Source organism: Bison bison, unplaced genomic scaffold (assembly GCF_000754665.1).
Source record: "Bison bison bison isolate TAMUID 2011002044 unplaced genomic scaffold, Bison_UMD1.0 scf7180017864043, whole genome shotgun sequence".
NCBI classification, from domain to species: Eukaryota; Metazoa; Chordata; class Mammalia; order Artiodactyla; family Bovidae; genus Bison; species Bison bison.
In genome coordinates, this window is record NW_011494615.1 from 8,979,737 (window position 1) to 8,997,050 (window position 17,314).

Genomic DNA, 17,314 nt, shown 5'->3' on the forward strand with positions numbered 1-17,314 from the left:
ATATCCTGTGGCAGGAAAAACCCTTTCTCTTTTACTTTCACTAAACAGGAGAAAAATTTCAAGTCTATATAAAGTTGCCTATGAGCTGGAAAGTGAACATGTTCAATCTCCATTGACATTTTAGTGCATTTTTTGACAACTGTCACATTTTTAATAAAAGAAAATGCACATAGCATTAAAGAGTGTTTCATCAAATGCTTAAGGGATTAACAAATATGGAGCAAAGGACAAAAGTCATTGTGATGGATGAAACTTGTAAAAATGAGAGAAAGCCAGAATTTTACAAATCCTTTGTCATTTTGAAGAGTCACACAAAACGAACTCTGGATACCTGTCCACTTTAAGGGTTTCTTCCTTAACCTTTTGTATGTAAACACAGTGCTCACCTCAGGAGTAGGACACCGAACCCCAGCCTGCTAACAAGCAACATTGTGTGTGTTGCCATGATTGCCAAAGGATATAAATTTAGCCCTTGAATGAACCATGTATGGTATCTGCTCTGTAAGTACCTGGTGAAAACAACTGCTAACAGCAGCAATAATGTTTCAACATTAAAAAACAAAACAAAACAACAACTACTTGAATCAATGAGTTAGAGGTCCATCTTTAAAACAGCAGCTTCTTCTCAGAGCAAACAGTAAGCAATAGAAAATGCACATTTGATGAAACATTCTTTGCACTGGAGAAACATGAAAATAAATATAGTTCAAGGAAGTACTCTTCTCATACCTCTTTCTCAGACCTGTACTAGTTTTACTGGTTCAAGAAGCTTGCATCACATTTTGTCATTTGTATTTTACATATTGCTATCTGGGTCATTCAAATAAAATGCAGGTCTTGTAAAAGAATAAAAAAACCTTGACAAGTATGCATGTGCCAGGGACCAAATTAGAGGGTTCTTTGGTGCGAATTGTCCAAATTTTCAGATTTGAAGGATAATATGTACCAATAAAAAAAAAAAATCTGCTGTTAAGACATTTACAGCAGTGCTCTGTCTTGCTTCACATTACAAATCGAAAACAGCTGTTCTCAATAAGCCAATTTTATTTTTTAAATCAGGTGTTGCCAGAGTTTTGGATGTTAACCTGGACCAGTGATGGTTCTGTACCCTCTGCTGCTGTGAAACACGACATGAGCTAAAGGCAAAGACCGGTTCTCACAAAGACATCTGCTTCAAGTTAGGAACCAGAACAGTGTTTTTAAAGAGTCTTCTTAGATATTTTCTTGCCTTTCTTAAAAACTAGCTTATTTTTAATGTAGCCACGCTTCCTTTTCGCAGTCTAAAAAGAAAACAGAATACCTGGTGTTAGTGCAGGTTTCTTTTGGATTAAAAATACGGATACACACATGGTCTACTGCAGAGTGGTGAAGACTGTCTTAATAAGCACTCAGCTCTTCCTGGGTCCGGTCTCCCTGAACTGTCAACAAGCACTCCCCATTGCTCTACACCGAGGATGTGGAGGTCCAGGATGAGCTGGACAAGGTCCTCAGCTTTATGAGGAAAGACCACCACAGTGCTCCTCCAAAGCCTGTCATATGTCTTTGTCATCAAGTGAATGGACCCCGACCTGCCTTCTCAACCACGAAATGCTTAGCTATAATGACTCACATTTCTAAGCATGCTAGAGTATGCCTAGACTAAGGATTCAGCAACTGTTTCTGGTGCTCCTGATTTAGGCTCCAAGAATTAGCTATGTCAGAAATCCTAATTAACTTGGTAACTTCTGGAGCCCAATTCTCTTATCTGTAAAAGGATGACCTATACCTATCCACAAAAATAAAAGAGAATAAAGTTACCTGGCACATTCTCCAGCACTTAAATATTCAAAATGAAACAAAAGGCAAACACCAAGGGGAAAAAAAACAAAACTGTAACATCCTTTGAGTTTCATACATCTTTAAAAAAAATACTGTCAAACTGATGTCTGTGGTGTAAGAAACAAATTACTGCAAAAATGTTTGCTATCTTAAGAGTCTCACAAGATAAATCATATAAGACATGTGTCTGACAAATCTGACATTTTCATAGACACTGAAAAAAGGCAACACTTTTTATCGTAATTCAATTCAACAAGTAATTCAATGCATCATCAAAGTACTGGGTTAGCAGTAGGTGAAGACTCAAGAGACTGATCCCTCAATTCAATTCTCATATTTAAATATAACTATGGAGGTAGTTTCAGAAACTTTGGTAGCTCAGATGGTAAAGAATCCGTCTGCAATGTGGGAGACCCGGGTTCAATCCCTGGCTCAGGAAGATCCCCTGGAGAAGGGAATGACAACCTACTCCAGGTTTCTTGCCTGGAAAATCCCCTGGACAGGAAAGCCTGGCAAACTTTAGTCCATGGGGTCACAAAAGAGTCGGACACAAGTGAGCGACTAACACTTTAATAGTCATTTAAAGTTTCCATTTACATATCATTCAGTTAATAGTTAGCACTTTTATAGGGTAAACTGAATTGGTATTCTGAGCATATTTGAAGTATATTTTAAGTAATACAAAGTGAAAGCGTTAGTTGTTCAGTCATGTCCGACTCTTTGCGACTGCCATTTCCTTCTCCAGGGGATCTTCCTGGCCCAGGGATCGGACCCTGGTCTCCTGCATTGGAGGCAGATCCTTTACCGACTAAGACACCAGGGAAGCCCCTTCAATGATTTAAAATAACTGATCTGGACAATGTAAACACAAGCATCTTTCAAGATTTAAGACTGAAATCAGTCTAACAACAACTAGTATTATTAAGGGTTGTACTTTAAAATACAATCTTCGTATTTCATCTGACTGTTCATTATTTTCCATCTCCCACAGAGGGCAAACCATATAAATACTCATTTTCAATAGTTTTTATAGCAAAGATTAGACCTATTTGGTTTAAGTGAGCTATAATGACTTCTAATAAAAGGCTTCATGTCTTATTAAGTATTACAAAAAGACTGCAATGGTCTCATCATCATAATTCTGCCTACAAGCTTTTTCGTGCCAATTATACTTAATAATTACCTAAAGATAAATTTTTTGAGGATTCAGGACTCAATTCAACTTGAGCTTTTTTTTAATTCAATGAATAATATAGTAACATTGTACTGAGACTGGAACGTGAAAATGCTATATAAATTTGCTTTAACCAAATGATCATGAATGAATCACAACTGCTACTGAGTGTGTGGCATTTTTACTTTCACAAAGGTTCAGAAACTGATGGCCACAGACACATCTTACTTTACAAACTAGTCTTTGTAATGGGAGTGGCACAAATTAAAGCCAGAATGTCTCTGAAAAATCTTGGCTCAGTTCACTGATAACCACTCTTTGCATGAAGAACTCTCCAGAAACAGCTGCTTCCTGCGGTAAGCTTAAGTGCTTAGTTTGTAAGGTTGGCACTTGATATCTACTTTGTATTTAAGCCTTGGTCTTTACAAATCTGGCAAATGAAAACCTATTAGCAATTTTCAGTAATTTTTCAGACAAACCGACCGATCTTGAGTTACTCTTTTATAGACCTGACTTCATTTGGTACCCACCTTCTTTGACAAATACTTCTGTTTGGGGAAAATGTTGGTTACTCGAGGTTTGTGGTCTAGTGTCTCCCTGTTATCAGGGGCTTTCACTTTATATATCCTTACAAGCCAGTGCTCTGATGTGAAGGCCTCCTCCAAATGCTTGAATTTAATGTCCTTGTTTCCAATCTCAGCATTACGTGTCCGATCAAAACCTGGAGGTGTACGGAAATCCAGCTGCAAAAGTGACATGAGTGGTGGATGTTAAACATACTGGGAAACATTCAGTATTAGAAGGGAGTGTTATCACCAGAGCACAACTCTCTCTTTTTAAACTAGGGAAACAGAATCAGAGTGATATACTGTTAACCAGTCCTCGTATGCTGCTAACCAGACAAGAAGAAATCAGCAAGAGAGAAACTCAATGCATAAGAATTAGAATGGACGAGGGGCCTGCAGGCACAAAAAACCCAAAACAGCAAAATGAAATCCATGAAAACCCTTCTTATAGGTTTTCAGAGCAAACACAGAAGGGCCTCCCTACCTGGACCTTGCACTACCAGGTTACTTTGCCAGCCTCAAAGTTCTTCATCTGGCAATTCTGCATGACTGGCTCCTTTCTATTCTCTGGTCTCAGCCCAAACACCATCACTTCAGGGAAATCTTTTCTTTAGATTGATGACTGAGAAGTCTCCTCCACTGATTCTTTTATTCTATAGTGTTTGTTGCTAAAATTTTTATTTTCAAAATTATCCGCATCCTCCACTAGGAGGTAAGGTGCACGACGACTTTACCTTATTCAGTGTGGCTCTCTCTCACCAGTGCTACTTGTGAAATCAGAGCACAAGTAAGCCTGATGCTAAACATCCTGAAAGTGGCAACTACAAAGGACGTTAAACCAAACCAAGGGAAGATTAACCAGGACGAGGAGAGACAAAAATGGAGGCAAGGGAGAGGATTTTAAGAAATTCTCGGAGTAGGTTTATGCTGTCACATAGAACCTAAGTGAATTCAATTTAAAAATAAGACCAGAAAACAAATCTCGTCCAATGAGGGAATAACTTATTACATACCTTACAACAGGAAAGTTATTATACTTCATGTCTTGAACATATTCTTGAGTAGGGAAACGCATCAAAATGAATGCATGCTAGATGCATGGCTTAGAACTCTCGATCAGACAGGAAAAACAAAGGTCCTTTAATGCTATTATTAGTGAATAGAGAAACTAATCTTTCACCAATTTTCTGGGGCAGCTAATTATTGTGCCCTTAGTGCTTATCTCTTAGCATAACATGAGTTTAGAGACCAGGCAGTTTGCCTTCAAAAGAAATCAAAACACTAACAAAAACTTAAACCTAGTAGTAAAATTATTATTTTTTAAAGCTACTTGTTTTAAAAAATTCCAAATGAATAATGCAGAAGCGTTATCTTGATCCGTGGTTTTTTCCTCTGCCTTCTAGTATCAACCAGAAAGCAGCATGGAACCAGAAAGTTTTCAATATAACCTTAGTATGAAGGTGTAACTTGGTATGACAGTCATGGAATATAAAAGTTAGGAAGAACAGTAGAGGCTACCAGGAGCCCCATTATATACAGATAAGGAAAAAACCAAGCCCAGGGAGAATGTGACTCATCCAAGGATTACATGATATGATAGAGCCCGATCTGGACCCCAGCTTGTGACAGTTGCTGTTCGTTCCTTTTGCCACAATGCTTCCCTGTCCATTCATTCCTTTCATTGACTAAATCTTTTGTAGCACATCATTCTAATTTTCTGGGAAACGCTGACCTAGAGAGTCCCAGCTATTTGAGGTAATGGAGAACAGGGAGAGAATAAATGTGTGAAGTGACTAAATAATCCAACCCTTTAATTTCCAGCTTTCCCTCACCAGGCAGTAGAGTAAGCTACTTAAGATCACACTGCTGCCCAACTGGAAGACCCCTCGCTGGGAGAGCAACGTTTTCCAAAAACATGAAGTCAAAAAAAAAAAGCAGGATGGCAGGCAAGGGTTGGATTTAAGCCTCTATTAATTAACATTTTGGAAAGAAACCTCTGCTCTAAAAAATATTTCCTCATTTTTCACACAGAAGTTTCAGAAAGTAAATAGAGTAGAAAAAATTTTAGATGAGCACATTTTTCTTTAGAGCACAACCAAAATATTATCCTGCTTTTTAGAGTCAAACAAGACTATTGTTAAAATATTCCTGTGAATAAAGATTACAGAAAAAGTCTAGAATAAAGCTTATAAAATAAAGATTATAGAAAAAAACAAAGATTATAACTAACCTGCATTTCTCCAAATCTGTAGTATGACATTTTATACATAAGGCAATTCAACAAAGTAGGGGATCCTGCTTTGTCTACACGGAATTCTCCTTGTGAGGTGAAATAGTCACTTTCCTACAGGAAAGAATCCAGAAGTTTCTGTGTCAGTTTAATATAACATATTCACAACTACAGGTTCCCCTTTTCATTTCCCCGTAAGAGCTAGCTTTTGAGGTTATCTTCATAAAGCCGTATTTAGTTAAATCTCAAAAAAACACAGTATCAGAAGACAAATTTATAAATTTAATATGATCTCTTAAAAACCCACAAAACTATCATGGGTGTTTAATACTCAGTCCAGAAACTATTTATTAAAAGAAAAAAGTATCCAAGAAAACATAAAGAGAACAATAGTTTGCAGGATGAAGGAGAGCAATTAATTCTACCAGATTTTAAACCATGTTATAATAAAACCTCAAAAATTATTAAAAAAAAAAAAAAAAAGGTACCAACACCATGAATTAATACTAGGTATACTGACTCTCTCCAACTGTGTCCCCTTCCCCAGCCATTCATTATTCCTTTTCAGAGTTTTCCTAAATTTGTTTTATTTTTCCATATGAATGCCAAAACAATTTTTTTAGTTGGGAGGGGAACATTTAGAAAACTCTTGCAGCAATTTTTATTGTAAGCGCATCAAGTTTATAAATTAACCTCTGAGAGGGCCAATCTGATACTATTGACAGAAATTTCTTTTCTAGGAATTTATCCTACAGAGATACTAAAATGTGGGCAAAATGATGAGTGTAGAAAGTTACTTATTGCACCACCGTTTCAGATTAAAAAACTTGAAAAATCTTAATATCCATTAACAGGGACAGGTTAAATAAATCATAGTGCACACACGCAATGGAACACACTATACAGATGTAAAAAAACAGAAATGAAGAAGGATCCCCATATTTTAATATGTGAAGATCTCCATAGAATATTGTGAAGTAAAAAAATACAAGAACAATGTATATATTCTTTATTTTAAAACTTTACATAATTCTATTAGTTTTGATATATTTTCCTACTAGTTATCTGCTTCAATTAGAATAAGAAAATAACAAGAGATTACCATGGACTTTTTTCTTTTTCTTGGGGGGGGGGGATACACTTTTACTGTATGTCCCTATATATATTCATTTTGTGAACCATGTGAATGTGTAAATTACTTCCTCACAAAGCACAGAAAATTAGGATTTTTCTCTACACAAATGTTCAAAACATATCTCAATCTATCATGTCAAAATTTTAACACTGCTAAAAGCAAATCCACAAGTGAAAACTCACATACTTGGAAGATTAAGACCAATGTAAATACAAGGAAATACTATTAATGGTAGTTAAGAGATAATGTCGGGTAGTTAAGCATTTATGTTTAAACAGGAAATCTGGGGTTTTACTCAACTTTACCCCTGTCACACATAACACATTCCCATGTTTTCCCAAAAGGTCCTTTTATTCCGGATCAGCAGTGAATCCTACTCTCCTCCTTTATGCCTTCATCATGTAACCTCACTGCTGGGTGCCCATCCTCTCTGAGTGGGAGGATACAACACAGTCTACCTACAAAACAGGCTGGACATGACCTGATGAATAGAGACATGGATGTACCTACCACAGAAGGACCTCTGCCAAGAGGACAGAACTATTGTAGGGAAGGTACCCCAAGAAGAAAAGATTATAACATGAATGTCAGATGAGCCAAGGAAAGAAAACACAAACCAAGTTTCATGGGCTAGGGGAGAGTGACAGAGTGGAAAACGTTGCTAGCAGGACAAGAAACCAGCAAAGGGAAGTATTAAAGGGTTGCATTCTGAGCTAAGTGGTTTTGATTTTGTACCAATGCTTTCCTATTTCAATCATCATTCTGATTATTCTAAACCAGTCATGAGGCTGAGGGTTCATCTATGTTACCAGAAAATCTCATAACAGTACTACAAGTGAATTATTCCTGGCATCTCTATTAGTTATCAACTGAAATGGCCCAATCACCACTGTTAACACTAGAACCTAGAACAAGACCTACCACTCGAACCATATAATGCTGACTGGTCGAAAAACAACTTGCCCAAAGCACCAAGCTGACAGCGGCAGGGTTTAGTTGCAACTCTTATCTGTCTGCTTTTTTTTTTCCGAGGCTCCTTTCCTTAAACTAATGGAGGCTTAAAAAAAAAAAAAAAGCTGTAAAATAACATGATCAATGTCATGTTAAAATTGGGAGAGGAAACAGACAAAGGCAAAGACAGCAATTTGAAGGCTACTGTCCTATTTCAGGTTTATGAGCACTGGGGTCAATACCAGAGTGGAAGCAACAAAAATGGAAGGAAAGGGCAAATGTGAGAGGCTGTAGGAGTAAAAGCAAGAATCTTGAGAAGAAATTGTTTCCTAGAGGAGAATGGGAGTACCAGATTTCAAAAGTTTTAAACCTGGGAAAATGCTTATGCTGGCTTTAGTAAACAGTACAGTGAGGGACTGCTCTGGAGACAGGATGATGATAACAAATACAACGCAGTCAGAAAGGGAAGAGGGTTACCTGCACTCTGGGAATGGTCCTTCACACACCAACAAGAACCTAGTTTCTTACCCGAATATCTTTTGGATGTTCCCCTTCAGCTATCCTAACCATCCAGAGAAACTTGTTGATGTCATCACCAGAATAGCCAATAACCCCTCCAAAAATAATCAAAACATAATCTACGTCCAGACTCCTCATGATTTTATAGGCTGCTGTTTCATTTGAAGACATAGCTTTTCCCACCTAAAGAATAAAAAAGTGAGAATGTGTGTTCTTAGTCCCAAAATAACACTAAAAATAAACATGAATGCACATTTTTACCTTAAAATAGAATGCATCTCAAAAGTTTGATTTACATGGAATTCCTTTTATAGAAACAATCTGCTATAAATTCAACAAATTCATGAGATTTATAAGCACCTCCCTTACTATAACCAACTACAGCATGTCAAAATCAGGATATGTGCTCATATTTTCCTAGTAATTTGGTCGCATTAAATTAACATTTTAATATGAAAGCAAACAAAAAAAGCTTAAAAGAAGTAGAATTTCTCAAAATCCCATGCTGGGGATGACCATCCATCTAGCTACAACAAATATATCCTTTTCTTCAGTCTACCAAACACCTAATGATTAGCCGCAACACTAAATACAAACAAAATTCATTTGGCTAACACCTAGCTATCTATTTAAAATCTTTAGAGAACAGAAAGGTGATTAATTAATGTAAATTAGTTATGTAATAGCTAGAGTAAACATAATGTGCATGTTCATAAAACACACTGCACTTGCTTTACACATCTGCAAATAATTTTCTTAACTTACGAAAAGGAAAATATAAGACAAATACAGTAAATTTCAGATTTTGCCTCATTCTCCAGCATATAGCCTCTGATTCTGAATGATAAACAAATTCTAGTCTTAAAAACCAAATAAGCAAGCATACATTGAATCACTTTACTGAACAAATATGTAGAGAAGTATGTTGAAAATTCAGCAAACAAAAAGCACTTTCCCCCACAGTTTTCCTACTTAATCACAAGTGAAGTCTGATGTCTAAGTAGTGAATAACGGTTTGTAACTTTTGACCTTCTGTTGGTCAAGTTCTTACCAGTGCTATGTGGCTGTTATTCCAGGTGTTGTTATCCACCAGAGTGGTTCTATTAGCCATCCCAGCAATCTGATAGCCGTAATCCCACCAAGACATCACTCGGGCATGTTCATCTGTATTCTGCCTTAGCCAAAAGTAAGCTTCTCTGAAATCATCTAAAATATTCCTGGTTCTGAAAAGAATCACAATATTAACTTAAATAAGACCTTATAAATGTGAAGATGGTTTCTTAAAATCTTGGGGTGCCAGGCCACTAAATAATTTCATATTTTAAGGATAGTAGTTAAAAAGCCTCAAGGGTAGGAAGAAGAAAGAAAAAAAAAAGAGCTAGACTAGTGCTTCTTTGACTTAACAGGCATACAAACCACCAGGCTATCATGTAAAAAAGCAAATTCTGATATAGTAGTTCTGAAATGGAGCCTGCACAAGTCTGAAGAGTATCCACATGAAGCAGAAGCTGGGGTGGGAATGTAGGGGCAGAACAGAGACCACCTGTTGTTAAATTTCAGCTGCATCAGAATCCCTGGGGCACTCCTTAAAACACAGATTCCTGAGTCTCACCCCCCACCCCCCCGTTTCTAACTCTACATGCTTAGGTGGGGTCAAGAACGCGCATGTCTAATGGGCTTCCTGGTAATGATGATGCTGTGTCCAAGCATGACACTTTGAGAAAGACTAATGTGTATGTTATATATGCAAAGATATTCAGATAGACCTCTGAATTCTATTTTTTGAGGCAAGAGAAAGAGCAGGTGTGGAACCCTTTCGTAGTTAAGCCATCTTCTTACCCATCATGGTTGTAAGAGGCCAGGACCACGCTTGGGCTGGAGTACGCATTGCTTGTGACCCAGGTGCAGTGGACTGCAAACATCATCAACAGCATCAGCATCAGCATCGTGACAATGCTTTTTATATTAGGACCTAATCCCTCTTCTGTTTTTTCCTGCTCAGTTACATGCTTCCTCACTTTGCCTGCCTGAAAATACAGAAAACTGATGAGACAAATTCATCATCTCATTTGCTTTCATTAAGACATTAAATGGAGAAGCTGGGAGAATGTCATCTATCAATTTAATTCTTTCAAGAGGAGAATGTATAACCATCAGGAATTCTTGCGTGGGTCATACAATGTTTTCTAAAAATTATCAAGGTAGATTCTCAAGTCAACTGTCAAAAAGAAGACTTCCTGGAACTAAACCCAATCCAGGAACTGGTTGCAGAGCAAAATATCTCCAGTAAGAAGTTGCTTTGGAACTCAATTGACCTTATGTTTACATAAATACAAAGGGGAGAACCAAATGGTCTCATCCTGGCAACCTTTCTTTATAAAAAAAATGAATTCCTCATCCTAAAAAAAGCAATGTTCAGTTATAATCCAGGACTTTGTAGGACTTTAGTACAGGAAAAAGAACACATTATCAGAATGAGTTTTCCAATTTCCAAACCCTAAATCAATAAGCTTGTTAAAATCAAGATTGTATTTTTGACGGCCCGGAGGGAGGGTGTGGAGCGGGGGGAGGAGGGAGGAGGGTTCAGGATGGGGAGCATAGGTATGCCTGTGGCGGATTCATTTTGATGTTTGGCGGAACTAATACAATGTTGTGAAGTTTAAAGGTGAAATAAAATTTAAAAAAGAAAATAAATAAATAAAAAAAAAACAATAAACCTCATCAAAAACCAGGAGAGAACAGGACAGAGTCAGAGGTTCTAAACTGCAAGGTTAATTATTAAGAAACCACAAAACAAAAATAAACAAAAAAGCAGGCATGTGCTTTAATAGCACTAATCTGTATGAATGATATTGGACCTATCATAGTAAGGAAAGTTTTAAACTGCTACTTAAAAACCTAGTTAATATAGTAAAGTTTAATTTGTTGTTCAGGATAAGTGCTCTAAGTCTTTCCACACTTCCACCAAATCTAATTCTGCTGTGTTTCCTGAGATCTTAAAAGTAAATTACATTATATGGGCCCAGCACCTAGTATTAACGAACTGGAGACTTTTTAAAAAAAAAAAAAAAAGGCATTTAATACCCTTCATACGGGATTTCCTAGGTGGTGCAGTGGGTAAAGAATCCACCTGCCAATACAGGAGACATGGGAAGATCCCATGAAGAAGGAAATGGTGACCCACTCCAGTATTCTTGCCTGAAAGATCCCACGGACAGAGGACCTACAGTCGATGGGGTCGCAAAGTGTCAGACAAAACAGCATACACAATATCCCTCATTTACTGTTCAGTCTACCAGATATTTAAAACGTTTACACTGAATATGGACTTCAAGGATAAACCCTTGTGCGCGTGGTTTCAGAAAGATTTATAGTGTTAAATTTTATGTAATTTAGTAAGAACATCAGCTTTTTGCTCTCAAAATTGGGTTTTAGTTTATAAAACCTGACCCAAAAGGTGATTATATACTCTGGTGACATTCTGTTTTCTTATTCTGAATGAAAAGACGAACTTTCTCTAGATTCTTGTTTAACCACACTTCTTAATATGTATGGTTCTTACTATGATGGAAAAACAAAACAAAGGAACACATAAAACTTTTAAAGGCCTTACTTTAGATTTCCCACCTTATCATACAAATTTCCTGGGTTTCTCTTGTCATCCTCATCACTGCTGTCCTCCACAGGCGGGTTTTCCCTTTTCATGTCGTCCCCCAAATAGTGCTCAAAAACATTTGAGAAGGCAATTGCAGACAGCATGCAGACGACTGGAGTCAAGGTCAACATCAGCCGGACCATCACGCCCGCAAAGTAGACGGCACTGATGGCGTACAGTGCAACTGCAAAGACAGGTTCTCTTACAATACTTCAGGAAAGAAAGGGTCCCAGGAAGACCCACTGAAAATTCAATACTACTTCAAAGGACAATCGAAACACAGACAAACATCTCATAGAAGGGCTGTTTCTAAACTGATAATCTGAACCAATTTCAAAGTCATATTTAGAGATTATAACTAGTATTGACCAAATAAACACTACATATCAATAGTTGAGAGAAATGTATCAGGATTCAAATTAATTATAGCTATTATGGGGAATGAGACAATTTGTTATTTGTCAACAGCATCACATATTAGGAAAATCCATAACAGAGGAAAATGTGTTTGGTGAATTATAGGCACAGTAAGTTTATAGAATCAAATAGTCTATGAAAAGATCATGCCAATATTTGGCATAAAGCCTGCTTTAAAGTAAGAATAGGATAAGAAGAAAATAATTTATTAACCAAAGGAGGAACTTATGAAGCTATTGCCGAGAAACTTAAAAAGTCTGCAAGTACTTTCCAACAATCAAACTGTTCCAGATAATGTGCTCACCACGGGGAAAGTCTCTATTCATTTCTGGCTAGAGGCTGTGACTTCACAAAGTTACTGAGTCATCTGAGTGCCCATCTCACTTGAAACAAATTCATATTTTTTTCCTGACTAAAAAATACATTTACTATACAATATTGTTTATCTCAGTGAATTTTTATATGCACACACCTATGTAATTGCCACCCATATCAAAATACAGAACATCTGTATCCCTCCTCAGGAGAAGCCCTCATGCCTCTTCCTAATCAATAACCACTACGCTCTCCCATAAAACAGGTAATCACTATTTGAACTTTTAAAGCAATAATTTAACTTTCCTTATTCTCAGTTCAGTTCAGTCGCTCAGTTGTGTCTGAATCTTTGTGACCTCATGGACTGCAGAAAGCCAGGCTTCCCTATCCATCACCAACTCCCACAGCTTGCTGAAACTGCTATCCATCAAGTCAGTGACGCCATCCAACCATCTTGTCCTCTGTCATCTCCTTCTCCTCCTGCCTTCAATCTTTCCCAGTATCAGGGTCTTTTCCAATGAGTCAGTCCTTCACATCATATGCCCAAACTACTGGAGCTTCAGCTTCAGCATCAGTCCTTCCAGTGAATATTCAAGATTGATTTCCTTTAAGGATTAACTGGTTTGATCTCCTTGCAGTCCAGAGGACTTTCTGGAGTCTTCTCCAACACCACAGCTTGAAAGCATCAATTCTTCAATGCTCAGCTTTCTTTATGGCCCAACTCTCACATCCATACATGACTATTGGAAGAACCATAGCTTTGACTAGATGAGCCTTTGCCAGCAAAGGAATGTCTCTGCTTTTTAATATGCTGTCTAGGTTTGAAATGGCTTTCCTTCCAAGGAGCAAGTGCCTTTTACTTTCATGGCTGAAGTCACCATCTGCAGAGATTTTGAAGCCCACTCTTTCCCCATCTATTTGACATGAGGTGATGGGACTGGATGCCATGATCTTTGTTTTCTGAATGTTGAGCTTTAAGCCAACTTTTTCACTCTCCTCTTTCACTTTCATTAAAGGCTTTTTAGTTCCTCTTCACTTTCTGCCATAAGGGTGGTGTCATCTGCCTCTCTGAGGTTATTGATATTTCACCCAGCAATCTTGATTCCAGCTTGATTCCAGTGCTTTATCCAGTCTGGCATTTCTCATTATGTACTCTGTATGTAAGTTAAATAAGCAAGGTGACAATATACGTCCTGGACGTATTCCTTTCCTAATTTGGAACCAGTCCATTGTTCCACATCTGGTTCTAACTGTTGCTTCTTGACCTGCATACAGATTTCTCAAGAGGCAGGTCAGGTGGTCTGGTATTCCCATCTCTTGAAAAATTTTCCACAGTTTGTTATAATCCACACAGTCAAAGGCTTGAGTGAAGTCAATGAAGACGATATTTTTCTGGGATTCTCTTGCTTTTTCTATGATCCAACAGATGTTGGCAATTTGATCTCTGGTTGTGCCTTTTCTAAATTCAGCTTGAACATCTGTAAATTCTCAGTTCATGTACTGCTGAAGCTTATCTTGGAGAATTTTGTGCATGACTTTGCCAGCGTGTGAGATGAGTGCAACTGTGTGGTAGTCTTGAGTATTCTTTGGCATTGCCTTTCTTTGGGATTGGAATGAAAACTGACCTTTTCCAGTCCTGTGGCCATTGCTGGGTTTTCCAAATTTGCTGGCATACTGAGTGTGGCACTTTAACAGCATCATCTTTTAGGGCTTGAAATAGCTCAGCTAGAATTCCATCACCTCTACAAGCTTTGTTCGTAGTGATGCTTCCTTATTCTTAAACTTCATAGAAATAAAATTATATAAAATGTTCTCTTTTGTACTGACTTCTTTTGTTTACCCATGCTATTCTTATATTAATTGTTGTGCTGTATTCCACTCTAAAATGCATAAGAATCTCTTTTTTCTACTGCTAACCTTTGGAATGTTTCTAACTAGGGACTATTATGGATAAAGTTGCCATGTACATTCTTAGACATGTCCTTTGTTAGACACACACACTCCCTTCTCTTGGTATCTAGGATTGGGACTGCTAAATCATGAATGGGCAATTTGTTAAACTAATTCTTCTTGAGTGATGTAGTATTAACATGGCTTTCTCCAAAGTCCACTGACCTATATAAAGCAGAAAAGAATGAGTGCCATTCTTTGGTTAGCACCTACGTAGATGCTATTTTCTCTCTCCTGACTTCACTCTGAAACTCTAACTTGTGAGTGTCATGCATGGTCCAGGCCACGTACTTGTACAAGATATATGCTTGTGTGACCCTGTGCATATTACAAAGCATTTTCAGTTTCAGGTCTTATCTTAAACAATGGCTTTAAAATAGTTTGTAATTCTAAGTCTTGTTGGTTGAAAATTACACAAATCTATCAGCCAAGAGGATATTTACTTACAGGTGATTCTTATTCTATTACAAAATGTACTTTCCCACTGAAACTTTTTGGATCATGGATGCCCCTGCAAAAGTCTTCCTACTTAGAATTAACTGAGAAAACATACTCAAGTCTATTCTGTCAACAAAGTTATAATTTCCAATTCTCAGCCACAGACTATCATTACATTAACCTCTCAGAAAACAATTGAAGGAAAAGCTTACATTCTAGTCCAAAAGTTAAACAGTTAATAATTAAGAGTATATATAATGCAAATTCACTTAATTTTTTTTTGGTTAAGCACTTATGCAAAGTAAGAGAGGAAAGTTTATCTTTATGCAAAGTTGAGCAAAGACAAAACTTCATGGTGGAATGATAATCTCAATAACAAAAATAAACCAAAGTATTTATTAAAAACCTCTTACCAAATACTCTTTCATCGTTGATATTTTTAATGCAGAACCACAGGCCTGCTGGGAAGGTACACACAAGAATATGTAGATCAAAGAAGAAAGATACCCAAGTCGTAGGTTGATGCTCAGACACTGATGCAATAATTGGAATGTGTATTTTTGCATACCTGGTATTAAAAAGTTTACGTTATTTAAAATTAAATGATAAAACAGAAGTTCCTTTTAGGTGAATAAACTTTCTTTGATTGTACTAATAGATATGGTTCCCATCTCTCCCTCTTCTGGCTTAAAAGTACATTCCAATGTTACCTGCTATAGTGGATATAAATCTGACACATATGGGTAAAACCAAAATCAACATACTTCCCCCTAAAATTAGAATTATCTAAGGCCAGTTATAAAAGGCCACACACATATTCTTCTGTGTGATTTCTAACACAAAAATGCTTGCTCAAATAGGAATTTCTTTTGCACTTGTTCTGATGCTGTAAAGAGCAATATTGCATAAGAACCTGGAATGTTAGGTCCATGAATCAAAACAAATTGCAAGTGGTCAAACAGGTGATGGCAAGAGTGAACATCAACATTTTTGGAATCAGTGAACTAAAATGGAATGGAATGGAATGGGTGAATTTAACTCAGATGACCATAATGGATGCAATCTCAAAAACGACAGAATGTTTGTTTGTTTCCAAGGCAACATTCAACATCACATTCAACATTACCATTCAACATCACAGTAATCCAAGTCTATGCCCTGACCAGTAATGCTGAAAAAGCTGAAGTTGAATAGTTCTATGAAGACCTACAAAACCTTCTAGAACTAACAGCAAACAACGACGTCCTTTTCATTATAGGGGACTGGAATGCAAAAGTAGGAAGTCAGGAAATACCTGGAGTAACAGGCAAATTTGGCCTCGGAGTATAGAATGAAGCAGGGCAAAGGCTAATAGAGCTTTGCCAAGAGAATGCACTGGTCATCGCAAACACCCTCTTCCAACAACACAAGAGAAGACTACACATGGACATCAGCAGATGGTCAACACTGAAATCAGATTGATTATACTCTTTGCAGCCAAAGATGGAGAAGCTCTATACAGTCAGCAAAAACAAGACCAAGATGACCTGTGGCTCAGATCATGAACTCCTTATTGCCAAATTCAAACTTAAATTGAAGAAAATAGGGAAAATCACTAGACCATTCGGGTATGATCTAAATCAAATCCCTTCATGATTATACACTGGAAGTGACAAATAGATTCAAGGGATTAGATCTGATAGACAAGTGTGCCTGAAGAACTATGGATGGAGGTTCATGACATTGCAAAGGAGGCAGTGATCAAGATCATCCCCAAGAAAAAGAAATGCAAAATGGTTATCTGAGGAGGACTTACAAAGAGCTATGAAAAGAAGAGAAGTGAAAGGCAAAGGAGAAAATAAAAGATACACCCTTTTGAATTCAGAGTTCCAAAAAATAGCAGGGAGTGATAAGAAAGCCTTCCTCAGTATCAATGCAAAGAAATAGAGGAAAACAATACAATGGGAAGGACTAGAAATCTCTTCAAGAAAATCAGAGACACTAAGGGAACTTTTCATGCAAAGATGGGAGCAATAAAGGACAGAAACGGTATGGACCTAACAGAAGCAGAAGATATTAAGGACACATGGCAAGAATACACAGAAGAACTATACAAAAGAGATCTTCATGACCCAGGTAATCATGATGGTGTGATCACTCACCTAGA

General features: G+C 37.3%; 1 protein-coding gene across 1 annotated transcript in view; it reads right to left on the reverse strand.

Moving 5' to 3' along the window:
• STT3B (STT3B, subunit of the oligosaccharyltransferase complex (catalytic)) overlaps nucleotides 1–17,314 on the reverse strand; it is a 46,802-nt gene that overhangs the window by 477 nt on the left and 29,011 nt on the right. Inside the window, exons 8-15 of the mRNA XM_010835558.1 lie at nucleotides 15,582–15,736; nucleotides 12,021–12,232; nucleotides 10,233–10,420; nucleotides 9,445–9,616; nucleotides 8,403–8,576; nucleotides 5,789–5,902; nucleotides 3,523–3,735; nucleotides 6–1,280 (exon numbers count right to left, since the gene is read on the reverse strand). Coding sequence (XP_010833860.1) covers nucleotides 1,200–1,280; nucleotides 3,523–3,735; nucleotides 5,789–5,902; nucleotides 8,403–8,576; nucleotides 9,445–9,616; nucleotides 10,233–10,420; nucleotides 12,021–12,232; nucleotides 15,582–15,736 — 1,309 coding nt within the window. The 3' untranslated portion in view covers nucleotides 6–1,199. The remainder of the gene's footprint in view (nucleotides 1–5; nucleotides 1,281–3,522; nucleotides 3,736–5,788; nucleotides 5,903–8,402; nucleotides 8,577–9,444; nucleotides 9,617–10,232; nucleotides 10,421–12,020; nucleotides 12,233–15,581; nucleotides 15,737–17,314) is intronic.